Here is a 27,569-nt window from a genome sequence, read left to right as displayed (position 1 = left end):
AAAACACACATAATTGCCAATAAGACTCCATGAGAACGCCAACGCTGACCTTAAATATTTTTAGAGTTCAGGAATACGATGAATGATTCTTTCAGTGAATTGAAACAAAAGGCATTTAATCAGCATAGTTTTGTAAATTCTACGTATGTACCGCGACATCTCAGTATGTTGCATCATTTCATGGATTTTGTGTCCCATGACAGACCAAATGTTTCGGAAGATTTTCTAGTATGTCAACTGTCTGGGGAAGAGATATTTCATCAAAATGACATGCTCCCCTTCAAAACTACTCCAATCTTTTCATCAAATGAAATGAAGTCATAGTGCTGAGGCTGAAAACAGGCAACAGTATATGCTTTACAGTATTGGTCCACTCATCTACTCGTCTCTGTCTTCAGTCGTGGACTCAAAACATGATAAATAAAAGAATGATGAGAAATAATGTGATGGAATGCCATCTGGGGTGCCCCTTCAGTGGAGAAAACATGAGGAAGTGTCCTCTAAGCTGTCTGTCTGCTGGAGAAAACATGAGGAAGTGTCCTCTAGGCTGTCTGTCTGCTGGAGAAAACATGAGGAAGTGTCCTCTAGGCTGTCTGTCTATTGGAGAAAACATGAGGAAGTGTCCTCTAGGCCAGTGATTCTTAACCATAGGGCCGCGGCCCATGAATGGGCCGCGAGCGCCACCTAGAGGGCCGCGAAAAACTTTCAGTTTTGCACCTGTGGGCCGCGAGGGCCGCGGGACCGCATAGGTTATCAATTGAAGACACCAGAGATATCACTGTTATCCATGAGACGCTCAGTTACAATACAGCTTCCCACCACCTGGTGGCGGTAATGCGTCAGTCAGTTGTTTAACAAGCTGCAATAAGCAGAAGAAGACACAGCTAGCCGCTAGCCTGTAGCGAAAGTTATGGATAAGTTATTAAAAAGAAAAAATGAAGACGACAGTGGTGCCATACCCCCCAAAAGTCTAAATGTGTGCGCAAGTACAACCCTGACTTTCTTAAGTACGGCTTTGTGAACGGAGGCAACGAGGCAGAGCCGAGGGCTCAGTGTGTGGAATGTGGGCTAATGCTATCAAACGAAGCACTGGAGCCTTCAACAATAAAGCGACACGTAGCGACGAAACATCCAACGCTCGTGGGAAAGTCTGTTGGGCTTCTTGTTGTGTATGCAGGTTTACATACACATGATAATAAATGTCTTTGTGATCATCACATTGTATCATCTCATTTATTGAACAAGGGTTTTGCCTGTTCAACACCGGCATCCTCGATCCCCTCCCCTTCCGTTCCTACGGCTTGTTTGCGCAAATACGTCACAAAACATGTCCGTGTTTGGTATCCCAGCATGCCCAAAATCCTCATCTTTGCAAAGAAATCATCGATTTTCTTTCATTTCTTATGGTTTCTCCACAAAAGGAGCCCACACACACACTGTCCAAAGTCGCCATAACCGCTCCAAGTCGTATCTTGTAGCATTTCGACGGAAAAAGACACATTACAGACCCGACAACGTGCTAGCGGATGTTACCATGGAGCTACTGCCTTCAGAAAACGCTAGTACTTATAGTACAAACCTTATCCTCCTCTTCCGTAAGCCGTCAAGCAACGTTTGCGTAACTGAGCTATTCTCATACTCGTTCGTGCGCTCGGTCGCAGCCATTAAGCACAGCAAGTCCGCTACTCACACACCATGTCTTCGACCATATATACATAATTTTTGCAATTTGCAAAGGCTAATAATAAAAGGAAAATAATATAAAATCACAATATAAAGGGAGAAATACCTTTAGTGTGTCAGAATATCATGTGGTTACCATGTGTCCATTTGGGTCTCCAAATGTCCTTTTAGAGCTCCGCCTGGATCTCTTCATGAAGAAACTCTGTAGAATGGTCATACTTTGTCCAATCTTCTTCAAATGTGAGGCAGTTGTTCACTGATAGTGTAGTTACAGCCCTATACTGTCCTTTACCTGTACAGATACAGCCACCGGCAGTTATTTATACTGAAAGATACTTTTTTATTTTATGCGGACAAAAATCTTAAATTGTTACTGACTCCAAAGGCCCACTGCTCTGTTTCTGTATGACCTGCAGGTTGTCTGACACTTTTGATGCATATAGTCAGAGTGGGCCCCGGGACACTTTGTACTTGAAAAGTTGGGCCCCGAGGTCAAAAAGGTTAAGAACCCCTGCTCTAGGATGTCTGTCTGCTGGAGAAAACATGAGGAAGTGTCCTCTAGGCTGTCTGTCTGCTGGAGAAAACATGAGGAAGTGTCCTCTAGGCTGTCTGTCTGCTGGAGAAAACATGAGGAAGTGTCCTCTAGGATCTCTGTCTGCTGGAGAAAACATGAGGAAGTGTCCTCTAGGCTGTCTGTCTACTGGAGAAAACATGAGGAAGTGTCCTCTAGGCTGTCTGTCTGCTGGAGAAAACATGAGGAAGTGTCCTCTAGGATCTCTGTCTGCTGGAGAAAACATGAGGAAGTGTCCTCTAGGCTGTCTGTCTGCTGGAGAAAAGGACCTTAGGACCTCTAAGGTGGCCTTAAAATGTAGAAATCACGATGCCATTGAGGTTACCTAACATGCTAGGAAGCGTTCTGCGTGCTGTCGCCCCACCACATGCAGCTGGTGTTCTTGTGATATTTTGTGCCCCTCAGACAGCTGGAGTCCACCACTGTGTGTCTTCGGCTCCCTGTCCTCAGTCGCACCCACTTTATTACAGTAGTGGACTTGATTAGAGGGAATTAGCGCTGCGCAGCCTTCGGCTAGCAGAGGTTGAAGCCTCTGTCACTGCAGGGCGGATCGATGCTCAGTTAGCTCTGTCAACGCACTGCCACACAGCCCTGCACTGCTCTGTCGTCTTGTGTGTCTGTAGGGGCTAAACCTGAACCGATTTTTCTGAAATTGCATCTCAAGAGGAACAAACTTGCGATTGAATCAAAATGATAACGAACATTTTTATTCATTAGCTAAATAAAAACTATTATTTTTTCATCTGTAAAATAGCGGGAAAATGTTTGTCAGAGGATTTTTAGTTTTGTTGTTGTAATACTAATTGTGGCCACAAGAGGCTGAAGCGCACCGCTACCTTATGTGATTAAGAGCGTTCATGTTTTCATCCAGCTGCTGAAACACAAGATATCAACCATGTGTTTAGAGCGCATGCAGATGTTACTGTAACTCACCTGGAAGAAAACGTAAATGCTTTTCCTAATATTTAGACCACGGGGTAGTGGTGCGCAAGAAAATGTGATCACCTGCCAAACCTCTATTCATCCGTTTTCAATGGGGAAATAAAAGTGCGTTTGAAGGAACCATCGTTATCATTGCAAAGCATTTTTTTCACCTGTTAACTTCTCTCTATGTCCAAAAAAAAAAGCGAGTGAATTCAGCCGTGGCCTCGATGAACGCGAGTAAATCTTGTTGCTGCAGCCTGAACGCACCGTTTTAGATTTAGAGCACTTAAATGCCAACATTTGCTAATTAGCACTTAGCACAAGGTAAAGCTGTGGCAGATGTGAATATCATCAGTGTTAAAAAGGTCAAGGGAAGTTCTGTCAATGCATCCTCTGAGAGCGTGGCAATCCAATCCAATAGGTGTTGAGATAGTTCAATAAAAAAACCAAAATGTCAAACTCACGGCAGCACAAGACGAAAAGTCAGGGGGCCACCGAAGTCCTTGGAATTTATCCGTTAAGGATCATGAATGTCAAAATTGTACGGCAATCAGTAAGGGATATTTTTCCCTCTCGATCTGTGACAACAAATAAATCATATATTTGTAATAACCTCGAGGGAGGACGAGGAGGATTTAGTTGTTCTCTGATTTCCCCTGTAGGCTACAGCTTATATTCAGCATAAACCCAACCTGACGTTAGAGCAGCAGCAGTGAAACACGCCTGCCGACGGAGGGGAGGGGAGAGGAGGGGAGGGGAGAGGAGGGGAGAGGAGGGGAGAGGAGGGGAGGGGAGGGGAGGGGAGGGGAGAGGAGAGGAGGGGAGGGGGGGAGGGGAGAGGAGGGGAGAGGAGAGGAGAGGAGAGGAGAGGAGGGGAGAGGAGAGGAGAGGAGAGGAGGGGAGGGGAGGGGGGGGGAGAGGAGGGGAGGGGAGAGGAGAGGAGGGGAGGGGAGGGGAGAGGAGGGGAGGGGATGGGAGAGGAGGGGAGAGGAGAGGAGGGGAGGGGGGGAGGGGAGAGGAGGGGAGAGGAGAGGAGAGGAGAGGAGGGGAGGGGAGAGGAGAGGAGGGGAGAGGAGGGGAGGGGAGGGGAGGGGAGAGGAGAGGAGGGGAGGGGAGAGGAGGGGAGAGGAGAGGAGGGGAGGGGAGAGGAGGGGAGAGGAGAGGAGAGGAGGGGAGAGGAGAGGAGAGGAGGGGAGAGGAGAGGAGAGGAGGGGAGGGGAGAGGAGAGGAGGGGAGGGGAGAGGAGAGGAGGGGAGGGGAGGGGAGGGGAGAGGAGAGGAGGGGAGAGGAGGGGAGAGGAGAGGAGGGGAGGGGAGAGGAGGGGAGGGGAGGGGAGAGGAGGGGAGGGGAGGGGAGGGGAGAGGAGAGGAGGGGAGGGGAGGGGAGAGGAGGGGAGGGGAGGGGAGGGGAGGGGAGAGGAGGGGAGGGGAGGGGAGAGGAGGGGAGAGGAGGGGAGAGGAGAGGAGAGGAGAGGAGAGGAGGGGAGGGGAGGGGAGAGGCGAGGAGGGGAGGGGAGGGGAGGGGAGAGGAGAGGAGGGGAGGGGAGGGGAGGGGAGGGGAGAGGAGAGGAGGGGAGGGGAGGGGAGGGGAGAGGAGAGGAGAGGAGGGGAGGGGAGGGGAGAGGAGGGGAGGGGAGGGGAGAGGAGGGGAGGGGAGGGGAGAGGAGGGGAGGGGAGGGGAGAGGAGGGGAGAGGAGGGGAGAGGAGAGGAGAGGAGAGGAGGGGAGGGGAGGGGAGAGGAGAGGAGGGGAGGGGAGGGGAGGGGAGAGGAGAGGAGGGGAGGGGAGAGGAGGGGGGGGAGAGGAGGGGGGGGAGAGGAGAGGAGGGGAGAGGAGGGGAGGGGAGGGGGGAGACGCTGGACGGCTGATGTTATCTCTCCCCTAACCCCTCCCCCTTCTCTCTCCTGTCCCTCGCTCTATTAACTCGAGGTATTTGCATGGACTGTTCCATTAGACGAGTGGACAGCAGAGCAGATGAGACCGGAGAGAGAAAGAGGGGGAGAAAGAAAGAGACGAGGAAGACAACAGACAGCAGCAGGATAATGATACAACACCCGGAGATCCTGACAGAACAATTTCCTCTCTCTCTCTTTTGTATCTCTCTCTCTCTCTCACACACACACACACACACACGCAAACACACACACACACACACACACATAGCGTTCTTTTTCTTTCTGTTCGTCTTTCTCTCTGTCTCTCCTCCCTCCATTAAACTTATTATGCTCTCTCTCTCTCTCTCTTTCTCTCTCTCTCTCTCTATGTAATGTGGAGGGAATGTTATTATCACCTACGGTCAGTGATCGTGGCTGAATGGCTTTTTATTTTCTTCTTTTAATCCCCCTCTTCCAATTATGGACATAAATCCTCCATTTTCATAACATTCTTGTTTTAAGATGCGTCCAGTCTGCATGCTGATCAGTGATAATGAAACCTAATCTTTGAATTATTCTGGGGTCAGAGTGATCCATAATCTGACGTCACCTTTGTTTAAAAAGTGCGTCACAATGGAGATTATATTTTCGTTGAGATAAGGTTTTAAGGAAAGATATTATTTTCTGTTTTGCAGCTAACCTCATTGTCCCACCGAGAGCACTGCAGTGATATCAAATCAACATTAATCTGAACGGTCAAACGCTCCTTTAGCTCCCTGAGGGGAGCATTAAGCCCGTTACATTTACAAATTTGTAATTTAGTTTAGATGATTGGGATAAAAAATAAAAAAATCAATTCAAAATGACATGATGTTATGATGATGTTAACTGCAGGAACATGGGAATTATGATTATCACTTTTTTTTTGAGAAGCAGTCATTGGAAAATGTTTGGAAGTGGGCGGGTACTTTAAAAAAAAATACTTTGCAGGTGATTGGATGAGACATCTGCCAATCAAACTCTTGGCGGAGTCCATTCGGGAGAAGAGCGGAAATGGAGGAAAGCCTTCAGTATCTTCCTTTGTTCTTTTTTCAGTGAAGAAACACTCCAGTTCTGATAGAACTGATGCTATTGCAGCATCAACACTAACCTCTTCAGGAGGTTGAATACCATTGAGGTTCTGAACGCACACGTAAACCAGACCTGTAGCTCCTCACAGGAAGCTGAGGGGTCCCAATCACTGTGCTGGATTTCCACTGGATCTCGTGACAACGCGAGAATCCAGCTGCCGTGCAATGTGAGTGTTGGGAGTAGAACCAGAAGAAAAAGAGTCAACAGGCTGCTGCAGCTGGAGAGCTGCTTCTCCGTACATTTTATCTTCAACGAATGATCTAGTTTGCCGAGGCTGATGCGCCTTAAACATCGAGGTGAACTGAAGTTCCATTGAGTTAAAAGCACTGCGTGCTGATTGGTCGACCTCTGGTTCTGAGGAGCGAAGCTAATGCGTGGTCTTATATGTGTTAACATTGCATTCTATCTGATGTCCAGCAGGGGGCGACTCCTCTGGTTGTATAGAAGTCTATAGAAAATGACTCTACTTCTCTCTTGATTTATTCCCTCAGTAAACATTGTAAACATGAGTTTATGTCTCAATCTCTAGTTTCAAGTCTTCTTCAATACAGCATGATGTTCATTTAGTACATTATGGTCCATTTAGAGTCACACAGACCATAAAGCAGGGGATGCTTTAGGGCGGGGCTACACAGTGATTGACAGGTCTATAATAGAGACGTATACGACGTCTCTACGTCACTCCTCCAACGTCCAAATATGGTCACTTCCTGTTCACTGGTTGCAAAAAGATCCAAGATGGCGACAGTGAAATCACCAAACTGGAGGCTTCAACACGTCCACAAACCCACGGGTGACGTCACGACGACGACTTCCACTTCTTACGTACAGTCTGTGGGTTAAACGCTGCATCATGATCTCAGCGGGTTGAAATGGGTCAAACTGGAGGCGGTCAGACAGACGGGGACAGCCTGAGCCAGCTCTCCTCTCCGCCTGCCAAACAGCCCGACCTGCCAGCCTCTCACTGAAACTCAACAGCGTCTGAGTGGACGCCACTTGTCCTCTGATTGGAGCAACTGCTCGGTGCCTCAAGTTTCAGTCTGCTGCTCCACTTGGCCCCCGATTCATTCCAGCCCTCGCATTTTTCTCATCTTAAACCTCGGTACGAAGCCATTAATACAAAGTGATCACTGAGTGGCTACTACGTGTACTACATCCACCGTGTGGAGACAGCGGCTCGAAGGAATACCTCATGCCATCAGCATTGATAAGAAGTCTTCTCTGTAGCCTCATCTCTCACTGCGATCTTAAAAGGTTTCTGTATTCAAGCGACTCAGACACATTCTCTTCTTCCTTTAACCTCTGAACTGATCTGAGATATGGCCGTCACACTTTGTGACTGCACCGGCTCAACACCTTAACTTAAAAAGAAACAAAGCTACAAATCTACTGGAAGCTCGGGTGCGTTTGTTTTCGACATCCTTGCGTGGGTGTTAACTTGCTTTTGACAAAGTCTTCACGGCCGGGCGAGCCACTTACAAGCCAGTCAGCTAAATGTAACGCGACGCGAGGCGACGTGTCACTCGGCGAGAACATCTATATATTTCACCACGCTCGATTTGAGCTGCCGAGCGGTCGACTTCCGACGTTCGCCGCCGCGATGATACATCTGCATTCTCCATGTTTCTCAGCTGTCACTGTTGATCACTTCAAACAAGGAAAACACGCTCTGCACGTTCTCCTTCTGTGTGTGTGAGTGTGTGCCTTCATGTACTTGTATCCATTTGTAAGCACATGCACATTACATGTCTAGGTTTGTGTGTGTGTGTGTGTGTGTGCGTGTGTGTGTGTGCAAAGCTGGTCTGAAGTGGCGGCTTGGGGGCCAAATCCAAAAGGGGCCCCATTGATTATATGATATAAAATCTGAATTCTGTTTGGGTTCCCCGTGTTTCTTGACATATTTGACCTGACACCCCGGATGTTGGATGCAAAACATGTGCTCATATATAAAGATGGATTTCCATGTGAAACGTTATCCCGCAGTACTCGCGTGATTTCTAGATATTGTTAGAATGCAGCTGCCACGTGCTCGGCTGGACGATCCTTTATATGCCGGACCATCATGAGGACATCTCTCCAATGATGTATTCGATCTATTAATGCACAGACACAGAGCATCGGTTCGGTATTGTGCTCGCTGACAGCCGTGTCCCTTTGTTCCACGTTTTCATTTCCTGTGAGTTGAAAGGTTCTGGCAGTCTGCCATGTTGACTTCTTCTCTTTGACAATCTGATTAGCTTGTTGTTTTCGTGTGTTCATTTTCCTCTTTGTTTAGCTCCGCGCTGGCGTGGCTCATCGGTTAATTATTCGTCTGATCTCGTCAATCAGTTCATTTAACTCTTTACTTATTCAATCTCTCACTCATTAATCCCTTCATGCAGTGTTGCAGGTTCTTATACATCCATCAGCTTTTGCAGTTTTTTTGTCTGAGCTTCGTCATCTGAAAGTTAGAAGTGAACGCTGCTCAGAGAACAGAAGCCCAGCAGCTCCAACTGCAGTAAAACTCCTGTGTGTGTGTGTGTGTGTGTGTGTGTGTGTGTGTGTGTGTGTGTGCATGCATAGCTGGGTGTTTACTGCAGTGTTTTACTTGTAATTATCAAGCTCAGCAGGGGAGACCGGTGTGCGATTGTGTGCAGGTTTTGGATGCTGTGTCTGTGTATGTGTGTGTGTGTGTGTGTGTGTGTGTGTGTGTGTGTGTGTGTGTGTGTGTGTGTGTGTGTGTGTGAAGACGATGTTGGGGGGCTTCAGCATGAAGGTACATCCAGCTGTTTGCAGGATGATCAACAGAAACCCTGCACTGCACAAACCCAGACGAGCACAACGTGTCTCTTTCATCTGAAGACACTTGATGGACACACTGAGATAATATATGCAGCACTTGTAATAACAACAATAATAACAATAATACTAATAAACGTCAAACAGTAACAGAGAGCTGTATGGAGAGCGCTGGGACACATTTTGAGAATATACAAAAGAACAGATTTTGGGGCACCAGACCATATTTGGTGATTTTAGATTTGGTACGTACAACAAGCATGAACTTTACGGACGTTATATCAAATTCAATTAATCATTAAAAGTCTGGAGGCTCCAAAATGCCGGTTTCCTCCTTGCTAAGAAAATAAATAAAGACATGGGCTTCTTCTGCAGAACAATGCGGGTAGTTTGAACCAGACAACAAGACATCTTAACAAACTCTCATTGTCTTATAGTTGAACTGAAGCACTGAACACTGAACTTACTTTCATATTGTTACAGATGCTAACACACACACACACACACCTGCAGGGATCAGGCAGTATTGACCGTTCCCTGGCTCCAGATCAATTTAAATATGGCCTGAAGGACAGAGGACGGAGGAGGAAGAGGAAGAACAAGATGAGGAAGGAAGGAAGAAGGAGAGCAAAGGGAAGGAAAACAAGAGAGGGGATGGAGAGGGAGGAGGGGAAGTGGCGCTCAATATATGACTAACACATACACACACACACACGCACACGCACACACGGAGCAGAAGTCGAAGTTACAGCAATTTTTCTTGTGACAGGATGGTTGACAGGCACTTACACTAGCCAATCAATGAAGACAGATCAATATGTGACTGGGCCAATCGATGGCTGCCACACTGACACACACACACACTCGTATGTACACTACCATTACACAGCCCTATTTGGAGCCATGTCACGGTAGTCGCTACATCAATTTCACATTAAAGTGTGAAATAAGTGCAGTGTGATAGTAATTATCATATTTCACAGCATGTAATTGAATTCATGTGTTTTTGATACTGCTGTGTGACATCGGTCTTTGGGCCTTGAGGAAGCCATGTTGGATAACAGCGAGTGCTTTCACTGACTGTGACATTCACAGGTCCGCTGTTCTTCATGAGGGGATGTTTTATTCGTATGTTATACCTCCATCACGGCGGAACCATCTCCTTTCAAATGTTTCCTCAATCTGCATCTAAATACGAGACATACAGGGAATCAAAGGTCTAAGAGCTGCAAAGATTCATTGATTCATAGATTGACTGTCAACTATTAAATTAATAACCAATTATTTTGATAACCGATTAAGAAGAAATAAAAGTAAATATTCTCTGATTCCAGCTTCTTTAAAGTGTATATTTTCTGTATTCTCTGTGACAGTAAACTGATTACCTGATCTTTAAAAGGTCATATTGAGCTTTGGAAACATTTTACAGACCAAAGGACAAATTGATAAATCAAGAAAATTGCAGCTAAATTAATTGACAATGAATATTGTCTTATCTTTCATCAATTTGGGGAATGTTTGGTTGAATAGTTGTCACTGGGATATGTTTTATCACACCAACGACGTACTCGGGATGCTGTGCTAAAGCAGCCGTGTCTATTGTGACCTCGTGTCCCACGGGTTGCAATCAGTTCAACCAAAGAGGGACTCTTCCTTCTCAGATTGCTTGAGCGAAATAATAACCCAGCAGCTAGAAAAAGTGTTGGCATTGTAAGTTTCTGCACACTCATGCTACTCTGAATGCTTCTTAAACCAAACATAACATTCATAAATACATGTCACATGAGCCGCGTATCACGCCTCAGAAAAGCACAATGTCACATGGTTAATGCTTTGAAACGACTGGTTAGGTTTAGGCAACAAACTAATATGTAAGTTTAGAAAAAAACATCATGGTTTGTGTTAAAATAATGTAGCAATGTAATGTAACAACTTAATGCAACAAGGTAACGATACAACGGAACAGAACAGTGTAACGCAACAATGTAACGCAAAAATGTAATGCAACAATGTAATGCAACAATGTAACGCAACAATGTAACGCAACAATGTAACGCAACAATGTAACGCAACAATGTAACGCAACAATGTAACGCAACAATGTAACGCAACTATGTAACGCAACAATGTAACGCAACAATGTAACGCAACAATGTAACGCAACAATGTAACGCAACAATGTAACGCAACAATGTAACGCAACAATGTAACATAACAATTGCGATTCATTGGGAGGGTCCAGACCCCTACACAAGGCAATCTTTATTTATAGAGCAACTCACAGAGAAACTCTATGTGCTTTACATTCAAAAGAACATGAAGGAAGAAAGAAAGAAACAAATACAAATAAAATAGTAACACATTTGGAAACCACTGCTCTACATACCAAATACAATCAGCACTATCATCAGTATCTGTCCTCTGTGTTGTTGTGTGATGAGCTGTTGTACTTGAACTCACTGCTTTCTCTACTTCTACCGAGAGGAACAAGACACCACAATGGAGCCAGCAGAGCAAAACACAACACCATCAGCTGTGTGTTAAAGTGATTCAGGCTGGACTGTTTCTTTAACTTTCACTATCCATGCCTGAAATATACGAGGGATTAAAAACTCTGCCTTTAATCTGCCTCCTCCCCTTCCTCTGCATCTCGCCCGCACGACTGGAGTGGATTTAAGAGGTGAAATCAATGAGACGTCAGAGCTTCACTCGGATCCACCGTCTCCGTCTACTTCAAGCACCGCCTGTGTGTTTCATTCTCACAATGTCATTTCCTGTAATTCTCTGCACTTATCAACAAAGTGCATAATACAAAAAGAGGAGTAGGAATTAGGAGAAAACCACTTCATGAAAAAGAAGAAAAGAGGACAGAATCCAAAAGCATTGAGGCAAAATAAGAGGCAAACAAATGTAATCGGGTATCAGAGCAGATACAGTTGTAACGCCGCCATTGTTTCCACATGCAGTCGTCTCAGAGGCAGAGCGGGACGGTTAGCCGAGGCGCTAGCTACCGTAAAGCCGCTTAGCGTCGCTGTCACTCCGTGCTGTTGTAGAGCACCGGGGTGCTTCAGAGCTCAGGTTCCACATCAGCAGATTACCCACAATACACCAAGGGGATTTCCTCGCCTCACAGAGAGCTTTCTGCCCGGGTGTGTGCCGGGGTTTTTTAATTCAGTGTAAACAGTGACAAGAGTCACAGAAACAACTTGGACCAGTAAGAACAGGCCCAAACTCAGGCAGGTAGATTCACATTGAACATTCACATAAATGGATCTCATTCAGTCAAACGGTGTTGTCTCGGGCGGGAATTTCTACTCATACTAAATCATAAATCATACAAAACTATTGTCTTTTTGTCACTCAGTCTCACATCATGTTAGTTTGTTTCTCCAGGAAACCGTTGTCAGTGAGAACACAATCAGACCTTTTGTTATCAGTGACGTATCAACCAGACTGGTTCAAACAAGACGATTTACATGTAATCCAGACGTCTAAAAGACCATTTCTTAACGATATTCCACCTCTAATCTCTAATCTAAACACAAAGACAGAATAAAGTGCATTTCACCAAATGAGTGTTCACTTGGAGGAAGTCTTTGGAGGTGAAATGAGTTTTCTCAAATACTTTCTTTGCAGAACCGAAAGCCTCGGGGTGTGTTGTGTTTCCTCCATCTGCTTTTAAAACCAAACTCTGTGATCATTCATCACTGGAGCCGGTCAATAAACGAGCATAACGAGGGGAAATGAAACTCACCCGGTGTCAGAGTTCAGAGGTTGTTGTGTTTTATCTTCAGGGTTCGTGGTGTGAGAAGGATGACGAGCGTCTCAGCGTAGGAGGCACAGAGCTCAAACAGGGATGAATGTTGAGCTGCATGTTAGTGATTCATGGAAACATGACTAAGTGGTTGACTTAGTGTGAAAGACGCTGATGCACCCCACAGACACACGCACACACACACGCACAAACACACGGACGAGGTCATCGACCGACTGCATGATCTAGTTGGTGATGAGCGTTGAAGGATCACTGGATCACAACATGTTCAGTTGTGATGTGAAGTGATTCTTTCACACCCTTTAAAATCCTCCTTCGACGTGGACCGGTGGACCACTCTGCTGCTGAGTCACAGCATTGTCTTTCATTCAAACATCACTTTACTACTGTATTTGATCGAAACCCTTTTTTTAAATTTTATAGCTTTTCCCATGAGTTTGATTTGGGGACACGAACACAACGCAATCACTGCCGCGTTTAAACGGCCAACATGAAGTGACTGGAACCATCCGGTCAATATAAATCATATGTTGGTCAGTATCAGAAACGCCTCTGATTCTGCGAGTACACGAGTCTACGCACAGATCAGATATGACGTCATCACATCATTCATCAGCTCATTTAAGCTACGCAGGAACAACAACACGCGTCACTCGCTCCCTGATCCCGATCGCTGCTACACATCAGCGACCTGGTGCGACACTCTGGTGGTGAAACACTCTGGTGGTGAGACACTCTGGTGGTGAGACACTCTGGTGGTGAAACACTCTGGTGGGGAGACACTCTGGTGGTGAAACACTCTGGTGGGGAGACACTCTGGTGGTGCGACACTCTGGTGGTGAAACACTCTGGTGGTGAGACACTCTGGTGGTCAAACACTCTGGTGGTGAAACACTCTGGTGGTGAAACACTCTGGTGGTGAGACACTCTGGTGGTGAAACACTCTGGTGGTGAAACACTCTGGTGGTGAGACACTCTGGTGGTGAGACACTTTGGTGGTGAGACACTTTGGTGGTGAGACACTCTGGTGGTGAGACACTCTGGTGGTGAGACACTCTGGTGGTGAGACACTCTGGTGGTGAAACACTCTGGTGGGGAGACACTCTGGTGGTGAAACACTCTGGTGGGGAGACACTCTGGTGGTGAAACACTCTGGTGGTGAAACACTCTGGTGGTGAGACACTCTGGTGGTGCGACACTCTGGTGGTGAAACACTCTGGTGGTGAGACACTCTGGTGGTCAAACACTCTGGTGGTGAAACACTCTGGTGGTGAAACACTCTGGTGGTGAGACACTCTGGTGGTGAAACACTCTGGTGGTGAAACACTCTGGTGGTGAGACACTCTGGTGGTGCGACACTCTGGTGGTGAGACACTCTGGTGGTGAGACACTTTGGTGGTGAGACACTTTGGTGGTGAGACACTCTGGTGGTGAGACACTCTGGTGGTGAGACACTCTGGTGGTGAAACACTCTGGTGGTGAGACACTCTGGTGGTCAAACACTCTGGTGGTGAAACACTCTGGTGGTGAGACACTCTGGTGGTGAAACACTCTGGTGGTGAAACACTCTGGTGGTGAGACACTCTGGTGGTGCGACACTCTGGTGGTGAGACACTCTGGTGGTGAGACACTCTGGTGGTGAGACACTCTGGTGGTGAAACACTCTGGTGGTGAAACACTCTGGTGGTGAGACACTCTGGTGGTGAAACACTCTGGTGGTGAAACACTCTGGTGGTGAGACACTCTGGTGGTGTGACACTCTGGTGGTGAGACACTCTGGTGGTGAGACACTCTGGTGGTGAGACACTCTGGTGGTGTGACACTTTGGTGGTGAGACACTCTGGTGGTGCGACACTCTGGTGGTGAGACACTCTGGTGGTGAGACACTTTGGTGGTGAGACACTCTGGGGGTGAGACACTCTGGTGGTGAAACACTCTGGTGGTGAAACACTCTGGTGGTGAGACACTCTGGGGGTGAGACACTCTGGGGGTGAAACACTCTGGGGGTGAGACACTCTGGTGGTGAAACACTCTGGGGGTGAAACACTCTGGGGGTGAAACACTCTGGGGGTGAAACACTCTGGTGGTGAAACACTCTGGGGGTGAAACACTCTGGTGGTGTGACACTCTGGTGGTGGGACACTCTGGTGGTGAAACACTCTGGTGCACACTGGTTGTTTTCCTGTTAATCTGTGTAAACTGCAATCTATAAACGTCTGCGAGCCCATAGGCAGTGAGTATTGAGCCAAACAGGTGTTGTGGAGCGATCCTTTAACCCCAAACTTGATCAGATATCGTAACACGTTTCCTCTCCGTCTTCCCTCCTGGTTGCCATATCAACCCATTGCAGTGCTGCAGGACTCCGTACTGTATCAGCTCATTGTCTTCACGCTTGGATCTGATCCCCGCGGTGGAGCGGCTGTTGGGCTTATAGACTGCCTGTCTGTCGGACAGCAGACGGAGGGAGGTTCCCCTGTTCACAGAGATAATAGCAGAGCGCTGGAGTGGAGTGCTTTATACACACACACACACACACACTATCAAACTCTGCATGTGGCAATTATCTCTCCTCTCAACAGCTTGTGGCATCTCCCCCATCTCCTCTCCTCCACCTCCTCCTCCCCTTCTCTCCTCTCCTTAATCTCTACTTGACTTTTTCTTCCTCCTCCTCTCTTCCCCTTATCTCTCCATCTTTCCCCTTAGCCATCTATTGCGTCTCCGTCCTCTGTCCTCCTTCAAACTTGACAGAGCCCTCTTCCCATACACAACAACGACAACCTGAACCATCTGCCCAACAAACAGCTCTCTCCACACCTCGCCGGTGCCCCTTCCCACCCAGAATGTGGTGACTGTACCAAACACATCGGAGCAGCACAGCTGATCGCCTCAGTGAGCAGACGCTTTGAAGATTAATGTCAGAATCAGAAAAACACACGACTGCACAACGAGGTTTCTGCAGAAACACTTTGGGTTGTTGGCTGCTGGAGCACAATCCTCTTTTCTATTGAACAAATAAACAATTATTTAACACCACAAACAGAAGATAGCGTAGCTCATGACACTTATTGTAAACACCAGATGAACCTGAACAAAAACCAAAAGGGACATTTGTGAAGTCTTTGGAGGCGAAGTATTCAACGTCTTTGAGCTGGAACATTGTACTAAAGCTTGTACAACAGACACATGACATGTAGATATTAATTACTCAAGATATCAGGTGATCAAAGATGGCAATGGCCTGAAAACCCTTTTGATAGTTCGTGTCTTTCATCGAGGTTTGAGTTTCTCTGATCCGTCGCTGCTGATTGGAGCTAAAAGGTTTCGAATGTGTTTGTTCAAAACAAACCCGAAACGTTTGTTTGTTTTGCAGATTTGTATCTCCATCAAACTAAACAAGAGAATTAAAAAGCATGAACGAGATAATATTCTGATTCAGATTAAGAGCAAACACTTGACTGTGGAGAGATAAACGTTCTCCGAGCACCTCAGTCGATCCTTTTCACACCTTTTCCTCAGAAGCAACACTTTACAGCTGGGTCATAAAAGTATCATAAACATGTCGATCTTAGGAGTAACACTGCAGATCATTCGGTCAAAGAAATACAATAAATCATCTTCCTAAAAGTATAACAATGAGGCAACAATAACAATAACAATGCTTCTTATTTACTTGTATTTATACATTTATTGTATTATATTTTATAGTTATTATCTTTCTTTTAAGGAAAAGCATTTCACGCCGTTGCACTTAACCGGAGTGGCAATAAACATCTTCAATCAAATGTTCAGATTTATTTAAAACTGCGATGTTCAGCTGCACAATGTCTGGTCACATCTCTTGTTTCATAAAGTAGCGTGTCATGTGCGGAGCTGCGTATCGAACCGTGATATCTTTATTTGCTGTATCAAATGAATTTTTCCTAAAAGTCCAGCAACGTCAACATCCACTCGTTCCATGCAGACAGTCTCTTCAACATGAACTTCCGTCTTCAGAGGAGACTACGTGGTGAGGTTTAGGAAACTGTGAGAAGTAAGTGAACGTTGACTTCTTGTTTCACGCGGGGAACGAAGTTTGTTGGCCCCATCCCGTCTTTATACGTCCTCGTCCAAGATTACGTGGATAACATACCAAAATAAGTTTGTGGGATATCTACGAATTAGGGAGCATTCATTTGCAAGTGTGTGTAATATTTCATGAGTTAAACGTTTGGTCCAGCGTTTAAATAAATGATCCAACCTAAAGTCTCCGCCCACATTTCATTCCATAGAACGTCGATTGAAGAATGTGTTGGCTGATCCGAGATGAAGACAAACGCTCGACCTCCTTCGTGTTCATGTCTAAATCTCAGTCCTTCAACGTTTGCTTTCCCGCACTTTTTTTTTCTTGCGCTCTTTCTACAAATGTCGGTCGCACCAATCTTCCACCAAACGTTTCCCGTTTGGGAGCAGAGCCAAAGTGTAGGAAGCGCCTCAGAGAGTCTGCCGTGGAAGAGAAGGTGTTTCTAAGAATACAAAATAATAAAAACCTCAGTGGCTTCAGGCGAGGATTTCACTGGGTTCACTGGGTTGCTATCGTCTCCCCAGCCAAACGGCAACTGAGTTAACGGATAATCACATAACAGCAAACCCCCACCTGTCCCCATACACACACACACACACACACACACGCACACACACGCACACACACACACGCACACACACACACACACGCCCTTCATCGCTGTCCTATACAAGATAAATGAGCACCATCAGCCCCCTACCTCCCTGCTAGCAGATTAATGTGTAAGCGTATCCCTGGTTTCCCGCCTCCTACACACACTTCTCACTTTCTCTGTCACACACACACACACACACACACACTTTTCAGCCGCCTTATGTCAGCTCGACAGCGAATTTCCCTCCTCCGGAAACACAGCAGATGATGCAGACGGTCGACACGACGCATTTAGTCAGCGTACACATGTGTGGTGTAGAAACACACACACACACACACACACACACACACACACACACACACACAGTTTGACAAACACGCTGTCAGGAGCTGATTGAGTCAGACATCATACATCCTATAATCTGCGGGACGCATCTTGAAAACATCTCACACACACACACACACACACACACAGCGACGTACGTGCCAGTTATGCTAACAGATTTTAGCTTCCTGTGTGAGTCGTGGAGCCGTACCCTGCTGCGCTCACCACTACCACCATCCACCGCCGCCGCCGCCATCCAGGGTTTAGTCATGTTCAGTGTAGCTGCCAGAACAAACAGCCGCCCCAATTAACAGAGCTGGAGTTCTTCTTCTTTTGTGTTCATCAACCTTTTTCTGTACTTTTGCAGCTCCATAAAAAACGCTGTTAGGTCACTACAGACGAAAACAATCAGTGGCAACGGCATCTCGAAACCAAAATATGGATATATGTTGGACAACAGAGTAAAATAAATGAATAGACACGTAGTAAATTAACCTCCTTAAGGGATGAGGAGGATGACTGTCCCGCCCCGTCTGTCCACTCGCTTCCTCCTGAACATCAATTTATTTAAAAGCTCTAAAAAAAACCAACTCAACTAAAAAACAGCTGTTTTTAGTAAAGGTCACACAAACAGTTTTAATGGAGCTATATGGCTCGGAGGAAGAAGACGTATCAGGCTTTAATACACACACAATACTTGCTGGGCGATTGGTTTTGTTGACAATAAAGACAATAAAAAAAACTTCACTGAAGTCAATCAAACCTGGACGGAGAGAAAATATCTCAGTCGACACAATTTATAATTCCACTCAGCAGCCGAAAGTTTAAAGATTTAAAATACGTCGCGGCTGAAGATATATATAGTTTGTGAGCATAAATCTAATAAATCATTAATCGCAACTAGACAGTAATACTGTGATGTGATCCAGTGAGACACATGATACGAACATGAAAGATTAAAGTACTGAAGTGCCTTGATTGCTGAGAGCATGATGGAAACAGTAGTTCAGGAGGACGTGAGTGTGTTTGTGTGGAAGACTTCTCCACAAGTGCCTGGAAGTTGTTCTTTATCTGCCGACACGTGTTAGAAGCTGCTGCTGTCAAAGCGACGCGCTGCTTATCTTCCTGCCGAGCGTCTTTCCAACAGAGGACGGCGGATTTCTATTTTACTCTTTAATTTCATTTCTTAGCGGACAGACGGATTGTAATTGTTTTTTTTTCTCCTCTCTTTGAAAACGTGTTAATCTAAATGTGTTCCAGCCCAGACGGGAGATGAATCGATTGACCGTCTGTGTGTGTGTGTGTGTGTGTGTGTGCGTGTGTGTGTACCTGTAGTGTCGTGTGTCTCTCAGGGCCCGGTTGCTGGGGATGCGTTCGCTCTCCCTCTGGTTGAAGGCGTACAGGGTGTACGGGTCGTCGCCGGGCTTCCAGCGCCGAGCGCTCAGGTAACCCCGCTCGTCAAAACCCTCCAACATGTCCTCCCACTCTGCATCCGACATCTGTCAATCAAAAAGAAAGAAAGTCAGACAATTAGTACGATAATTAATGACAATTTTTAGTCTGGGAATTTATTTTTTTAAAGAATTTTTTGCTTGTTTGACCAACCAGCAGTTGCAAATCTGCACATCCAGGCTACTGGACCTCATCAATAACACACTTTATTTATAGCACTTTTCAAAACAAAGTGCTTCGCATGGTTGAACAAAACATTTCAGGACTGCAATCAAATCAAACAACTCCAACAAATTAAAATGGAAATGCAATACCCAAAAGGAATATAAAAGAATAGAAAGCAATAACAGTCAACAGACAAAACGCTGGAAATGAAATGGTGCGCTCGTGTTTTGATCAAAGGGCACAGATGCATCCATGCGTTCTTTGCAGCTGCTGCGTACCACTTATCTGCACAATAAAACTATATTTTCTCATCTTTTTTGTCAAACCAGATCTCACAGGAAGGTGTATAAATAGCACAAATGTCATTAATACGCTTTTCACCTGTCATTTAACGCCACATTGTTCTGGTAAAACATCCCGTTGGCGTTGAGTGTGTGTGTGTGTGTGTGTGTGGGCTCTTTAAAAGCACCAGGAGAGCTTTTAGAGGTAATTTTCGCAGGAGAAGATTCAGAGGCTTTTTAACTTGCTGCTCTTTGGACTTTAACAAGATGAACGTTGGGCTGAAGCTTTCATGGTCTCTGTTCTCTGCTGCTTTTGTGACTGAATGCTGCACTTTGTCTCTCAGCAGTTACTGCAGCGATCTGTGCTGCAGGCTTTACGCTGGTTTGCGCTTCAACGTCTTCTGATCATTGAAATTCAACCTCAGTAAATACACTTCTCAGACTGCAGCTGATCAGATCACGTCCGTATATTTCTCCCTGTGTTTGCAGACTTTATTCGCTTTATTCGCTGCTATAGATGCTTTTAAGTTGTTGGTCACTTATCAGTTAGTGGTGATGAATGAGCATTCAATTCATTTTGACGTGTGATAATCGATGGCTGGCTGCTAAACTGCACTGCACTGGTAAATCAACCCCAGAGGCCCAATAGTGGAGACACGAGGACGCTATGTCTGCAGCCTGAATAACCTCTTCAGAAGCAGAATCATGGTGGTTTTTATTTATGTTTTTTTTTTCAATTTACAACTTTGTGTTTGAAACTGTTTAGCTGTGACTGTAGTAACAGTAATGTGGTAACGAAACATGTTATTTTAGCCGCTTACTCTCAGATGGCAGGCTGTCCTTGAACACATCATTAAGGGAGGACAACACAAACATAACTTTGACAACAAAATAAAGATAATAAATGTTCACTGTGATGAGACTTGTTTGAGATCTCTGCAGGTTGATTTCCTTGCTGCTGTGAATAAATGGAAATCAATACGAGCGCCAGGAGGGAAGGAAATCCCCCTTAAAAGGTACAGAATGCTTCGGAAAACAGGCTGCAATAATGTGCAACATATGCAATTACAGCATGCAAAAGCAGCTGTTTGGGCCTTTATGCTAATCAGAGGGCAAGTTCTCAGTAGAAAAGAAAAACCAGAAGAACCAGAACGAGTGTTGCAGAGAAGAAACCAACTCTGCAGAACCCCGAAAAACACCCAAACGTTATACAATCAGATGTAAAATGTTAATGTTGCACGTAAATCCTGTTCCGCTCCAAACAGCTGGTGGAGGAAAACACAAGGTGGCAACGACTTAAAAATATATATGTTTAATAATAAAACAGCTACAGCTGCACTTTCTGTCTGTCGGAGCTCTGCTGTGAGTGTAGTTTAACAGAGAGAGGATATCATCATGACACAGTGCAGATGCCTGTGTGCATGCAGGAAGGAGTGTGTGTGTGTGTGTGTGTGTGTGTGAGAGTGTGTGTGTGTGTGAGTGAGTGAGTGAGTGAGTGAGTGAGTGAGTGAGTGAGTGAGTGAGTGAGTGTGTGTGTGTGTGTGTCATTCATGAGTGCAGGTATCTTTTTGAGAGGCTGAGGAGTGTGTGTGTGTGTGTGTGTGAGTGTGTTTCTGTTGATGGAGAGTGAGTGTGTGTGTGTGTGTGTGAGTGAGTGAGTGAGTGAGTGAGTGTGTGTGTGTGTGTGTGTGAGTGAGTGAGTGTGTGTGTGTGTGTGTTTCTGTTGATGGAGAGTGAGTGTGTGTGTGTGTGTGTGTGTGTGTGTGTGTGTGTGTGTGTGTGTGTGTGTTTCTGTTGATGGAGAGTGAGTGTGTGTGTGTGTGTGTGAGTGTGTTTCTGTTGATGGAGAGTGAGTGTGTGTGTGTGTGTGTGTGTGTGTGTGAGTGAGTGAGTGAGTGAGTGTGTGTGTGTGTGTGAGTGAGTGAGTGTGTGTGTGTGTGTGTTTCTGTTGATGGAGAGTGAGTGTGTGTGTGTGTGTGTGTGTGTGTGTGTGTTTCTGTTGATGGAGAGTGAGTGTGTGTGTGTGTGTGTGTGTGTGTGAGTGTGTTTCTGTTGATGGAGAGTGAGTGTGTGTGTGTGTGTGTGTGTGTGTGTGAGTGTGTTTCTGTTGATGGAGAGTGAGTGTGTGTGTGTGTGTGTGTGTGTGAGTGTGTTTCTGTTGATGGAGAGTGAGTGTGTGTGTGTGTGTGTGTGAGTGTGTTTCTGTTGATGGAGAGTGAGTGTGTGTGTGTGTGTGTGTGTGAGTGTGTTTCTGTTGATGGAGAGTGAGTGTGTGTGTGTGTGTGTGTGTGTGTGTGTGTGTGTGTGTGTGTGTGAGTGGGGGTGTGTGTGTGAGTGTGTGATTCTGTTGATGGAGAGTGAGTGTGTGTGTGTGTGTGTGTGTGTGAGTGGGGGTGTGTGTGTGTGTGAGTGTGTGTGTGTGAGTGTGTTACTGTTGATGGAGAGTGAGTGTGTGTGTGTGTGTGTGTGTGTGTGTGTGTGTGTGTGTGTGTGTGTGTGTGTGTGTGTGTGTGTGTGTGTGTGTGTGTGTGTGTGAGTGGGGGTGTGTGAGTGTGTTACTGTTGATGGAGAGTGAGTGTGTGTGTGTGTGTGTGTGTGTGTGTGTGTGTGAGTGGGGGTGTGTGTGCTTCTGCATTTGTTTGTGCAACGCATAACACAGAGAGAGAGAGAGGAAGTGTATTTGAGGGCGAGATACATAATGGATGTACATTATCATTCTCTCTCTCTTTTGCCCCATCATAAACACATCATAAACACACACATAAACACACACATAACACAGGAGCTTCAGCAGAAACCCCGGAGGCCATATTTCTCCCCAACGACCACACACACACACACACACACACACAGGGCGACAGCGCTGATGGTGTGTGTAAGAGAACAACATTTACGGTGGAGCAGCAGTCAGGATGGAGGGATGCGGAAAAAACGAATGGCACTCCTCCTCATCCTCATCCTCATCTTCTCTTGTCCTCCTCCTCCTCCTCCTCCTCCTCCTCCTCCTCCTCCTCCTCCTCCTCCTCCTCCTCCTCCTCCTCCTCCTTCTTCTCTGCTCATTATTCAGCCATACGACTTGCTGATGCGACACATTGTCGAAATGGGGCCATTAGAGGGCTGGGAGTCAGACTCTTTATGTGTGTGTGTGTGTGTGTGTGTGTGTGTGTGTGTGTGTGTGTGTGTGTGTGTGTGTGTGTGTGTGTGTGTGTGCGTGCGTGTGTGTTAGTCTGTGTTTAGTTCTTCCCCTGGTGGCTGTAACAACCAAGCATGAAGAACAAGAGGGAGGAGAGAGCGGAGGGAAAGAGGAAAAGAGAAGGATGAAATAAAAAGAGAAATAAGGAAACAAAAGAATGAGTGGAAAGATATTAAGAGAGGAGAAGGATTGGAGAAGGATTGGAGAGAGAGAGGGAAAGAACATAGAATAACATGTGGAATGAAGATATGAAATAAGTAAAAAAGATGAGAAGACAAAGCGAGGGAGACGGGGGGTGAAAGAAGAGAGGAAGAGAAAGTAGAAGAGGTATGAAAATGGAGGGGAGGTTGAAGGACACAGAGGAAAAGAGGACAACAGAAGAGGGAGGGAAAGTGTGAGGAAGAAGGAAACATGGAAGCAGAGAGGAGAGAACGGAAAAGGGGGCAAAAAAGAAGAAAGGATGGAGAGAGAAAGAGGAAATGAAGGGAAATAAGGACAGAGGATGAAACAGAGTGGAAAGAGATGAAGAGAGGAGAATGATTCGAGAGGAAGAGAAAGTAGAAGAGGTATGAAAATGCCTCACCAGAGGGAGGAAATAAAGAGACACAGAATGAAAGATGAGGAGAGGAAAGAGAAGAGAGGAGTAAGAGAGAGAAAGGATTGGAGTGAGAGAAAAAGAAAGAGGGAGACGTAAGAAGAAATGAAGAGGGAAAAATGTGAGAGAAAAGGCAGAAACAGAAAAAGATTGGAGAGACGAAAGAAAAGAGACGAGAAGATGAAAAGCAAGGGAATGGAAGCAGAGAGAAAAAGAGGGGAATAGGAAAAGAGGGGGAGATAACAGAGGAATGGGAGGAAAGAGAGGAAAATGATAAACGTGAGAAAGAAGAGAAAAGACAGAAAGAGAAAGAAAGGATGTGAGAGCCGTAATGACAGCAGTCAGGGTTACAGGATCGGAAAAGATGATGAAGGAAGGAAATGAGCGGAGGAAACAACAAAAGGGAAGACAGAAGACACGAAGAAAGAGGACATAGAGGACAAGTAAGAAAAGCAAAGAGATGAGCGAGCAGGAAAGGTGAGGAGAGGACAAGGTAAGATAAAGAGGAGGAGGAGAGAACATAGAAAGAGGAGTGCAGAGGAAAGAGGAGACGGGATGAGAGAAGACGCTAGACGACAGCACACACACACACACACTGACACACTAACACACACACTAACACACACACACACACACACACACTAACACACACACACACACGCTAACACACACAAACACACAACACTAACACACACTAACACACTAACACACACACAAGTGTGTGTGTTAGTGTGTGTGTGTTAGTGTTGTGTGTTTGTGTGTCAGTGTGTGTGTTAGTGTGTGTGTGTGTGTGTGTTAGTGTGTGTGCGTGTTAGTGTGTGTGTGTGTGTGTTCGTGTGTGTGTGTGTGTGTGTTAGTGTGTGTGTGTGTGTGTTAGTGTGTGTGTTAGTGTTCGTGTGTGTGTTAGTGTGTGTTAGTGTGTGTGTTAGTGTGTGTGTGTGTGTGTTAGTGTGTGTGTTAGCGTGTGTGTTTGTGTGTGTGTGTGTGTGTGCCAAGCTACCAAGGAAGCTATTAATTCATCCAGACGAGACAGACCGATACATTTTGAATCATAATGAGAAGGCTGAGGCCTTCAGACACACACACACACACACACACACACACACACACACACACACACACACACACACACACACACACACACACAGCTGGGTGTCACAGACATTGCGTCATACTTTTTGACAGCTCGCATTGGAGACAGACAGCCGAGGTAAAGAGAGAGAGAGAGAGAGCGAGAGAGAGAGAGGGAGCGAGAGAGAGCGAGAGAGAGCGAGAGAGAGCGAGAGAGAGAGAGAGAGCGAGAGAGAGAGAGAGAGAGCGAGCGAGAGAGAGCGAGAGAGAGAGAGAGAGAGAGCGAGAGAGCGAGAGAGAGCGAGAGAGAGCGAGCGAGAGAGAGAGAGCGAGAGAGAGAGAGAGAGAGAGAGAGAGAGAGCGAGAGAGAGAGAGAGAGAGAGAGAGAGAGGAGCCTGAAGGACAGGACGTATTAAAACCAACAGGTCTTGTAACAGGAAGGTTGCAAACACGTTCCTCTGTGTCGTGACGGGAACGTCCGGATGGTTGACTGTCCTTGCAGGTTTTTTCTTCGAGGTAAGCCGACATGGACTTGCACTCGCTAATGCAGCGTCCATAAATCAAGCTGGAGATTGGTTTACTCGTGGTATTAGTAGTACTACCAGCAAGCAACAAGGTGAATGTTCTGCATTTGTAATGGTCGAAGTGGAGGTGACTATCATGAAACAGACACCTCAGAGGATATGATTCCACCAATACCACGTAGTGACGTAGAGACGTAGAGACGCCTTATAAGGCTGTTAGCGACCTGTCAATCACAGTAGCCCCGCCCTAAAGCATCCCCTGCTTTATGGTCTGTGTGACTCTAAATGGACCATAATGTACTAAATGAACATCATGCTGTATTGAAGAAGACTTGAAACTGGAGATTGAGAAATGTGGGTGTTATTGCAGACGAGCGTGCACGTGTGTCCGCATTTGGTGCAGTTATTACATTTCCAAGGTTTTTCGGGGGATGTTGTCCTGCAGTCATGATTTATGTTGTGTGTGTGTGTGTGTGTGTGTGTGTGTGTGACAGGGACAAAAACAACTGGAATACTGGATACAGTAAGAGAACGGTGTGTAGTTTTTCGAAAAACAGACATTACAAATCAAGTTTTCAATTTACTGCTCCTGTTATTTGTGATAAAGCACACGGTGCTGAGCTCCCCTCCCTCTCAGTGTCTCTTAACCTTAATATCTGCCCCAGTCAGATGATGAATTACCCATTATATCCAAGGCATAAATCATGTATGGAGCATGTGTGTGTGTGTGAGTGAGCGTGTGTGCACCATATGAGAAATGACCTCTCTCTCTCTCTCACACACACACACACACACACACACGTCAAACCCTCTATTACAGTGTGATGTATCACCTCTGTAACAACTGTAACAAAGCGGCAAAACAATTTTGATATCTCAATTATTTCTCCGTTTCTTCTTATTTGCTTTTTTCAAGAGACAGATTAAAGCCACCGAGTCGGCAGTTATCTGCGGTATTATTACGCAGGTAATCCTTCACCTCCTCCAGTTTCACAGTGATCTGGCTCAGGTTACAGAGGCGGGTTTATGGAAGAATGGAGATTAGAATTCTTTCCCTTTCTTACTTCTTCTTCTTCTTCCGTCAGTGAATGTCGGTTCTGTAACGTCGCGTCGCTGCCATTTTGGTCTAAAAAACAGATTTATATCTCATGAGAGTCTTCTCGCCGAATAATGCTTAAACACAATTAAGTAAATAAAAGATTGAATAACAAGCATGCAAAAAAAAGAGAGGATTTCATTTGCTGAGCGCTGGTCATGCAAAAGAGGCAAAGAAATAAAATCCTCTGCAGCAATAAGACAAACATGAATATGCATTTTCAGATTCAGCATCATGCCGACAAAAACAGACGAAGAAGCAAGCAGCCGCGAGTCAGACGAGGAAAACAAGAAAATAAAAAGGCGGGATGTGTTGCAGGTCGCAGGCTGCTGAAAACATGTTTGAGAAATCTTTAAAATGACTCAGAGCAGGACGGACCTTTCTAATCCTCTCATCTCAAACTTGCCAATTAGTTTTCGTGCCACGACGAGTTATCAAACGCTTGTGATCTTCAGGTCGCAACTCAGCGTCTTGTTATTCCGTGGAACTGAAAAGCAGTTTTGTCAGATGGAGACTTTACATCTTCAGATGGACATCAGAGCGGCGTCGCCCTTCAAAGTGCGGCTCGTTGGAGAGAAACCACAGCAGTGGAGACGCTCAGCGCCTCACATTCTGCTTTAATCTGCACCCAGACTTTCTGTCACAGACACGATTCATAGCTCACTTCTACTGATGGCTTTTCTATTTTGAGTCTATTTTTGTCGTGATTATTAATTCGTGAACATGTATGCAGATAGTAGCAGGAGCGGGACAGTGAGTTCCGTAGGTTTGCTACAAATGATGGATGAGACCGGCCTGTGCACAGAAGTGAAGCCAAAACATTGGTCATAAACCCTGCCCCTTGTTAGCATATAGGACATGGGCCAAACTAAATAAAATGATGAATCTATGTCAAATCAATGTTTCCTAAAGATGGTTTCTGTCCGTTTAGGTACTTCCTAACATGCTGATATATGTTCAAGTGTTCATTAATTGGTTATTTGATGCTTAAAAACAGGGTGACGTCATGATTGACAGCTGTGATTGCTGCCGTGCTCGGCTCGAGATTGGTTCGGGTGGCTGTATGGGCGGGACATGGATACTGAAACACTACTGCTCACTCTCTGGCTCCAAATGAAGTCAAAAGCAAAACAAAAAAGTCTGGAATATTTTGGCTCCACTTCTGTGGCGTTGGGAGGAAGCAGAGACGTGTCATCCTATTTTCTCCGTGGTTAGTATGAGAGACTGAACACAGTGAAAAAATACTTTGCTCTGTCTCATCAGGAACACGGAGTAAGTATTGCTCTCATCTTCCCTCCATCCTCACTTGTCCTCTCATTTCTTGCCCTCTTTCTACCCACATCACTTCTCCTCCCTCCTCTGCTATCCCCTCATTTATTTTGACCTCCTCGTGTCTCCTTCCTCGTCTCCTCTCCTCCTGTGTGAAGTGGTTGCTGTTTGTTTGAAGTCTGGGCTTATTGAGCTCAGGTCTGAGGAGAG

The 27,569-nt window shown here is 45.8% G+C and overlaps 1 protein-coding gene across 1 annotated transcript in view; it reads right to left on the bottom strand.

Annotated features, from left to right (window-relative positions):
- Positions 1–27,569, bottom strand: part of galnt14 (UDP-N-acetyl-alpha-D-galactosamine:polypeptide N-acetylgalactosaminyltransferase 14 (GalNAc-T14)) — a 116,320-nt gene that overhangs the window by 75,656 nt on the left and 13,095 nt on the right. The window contains exon 2 of the mRNA XM_079290574.1: positions 19,043–19,212. Coding sequence (XP_079146700.1) covers positions 19,043–19,212 — 170 coding nt within the window. The remainder of the gene's footprint in view (positions 1–19,042; positions 19,213–27,569) is intronic.

This window comes from Melanostigma gelatinosum, assembly GCF_949748355.1.
Source record: "Melanostigma gelatinosum genome assembly, chromosome: 19".
NCBI classification, from domain to species: Eukaryota; Metazoa; Chordata; class Actinopteri; order Perciformes; family Zoarcidae; genus Melanostigma; species Melanostigma gelatinosum.
Note: the sequence above shows the minus strand (reverse complement) of the source record. Positions and strands in the feature narration are given on the sequence as shown.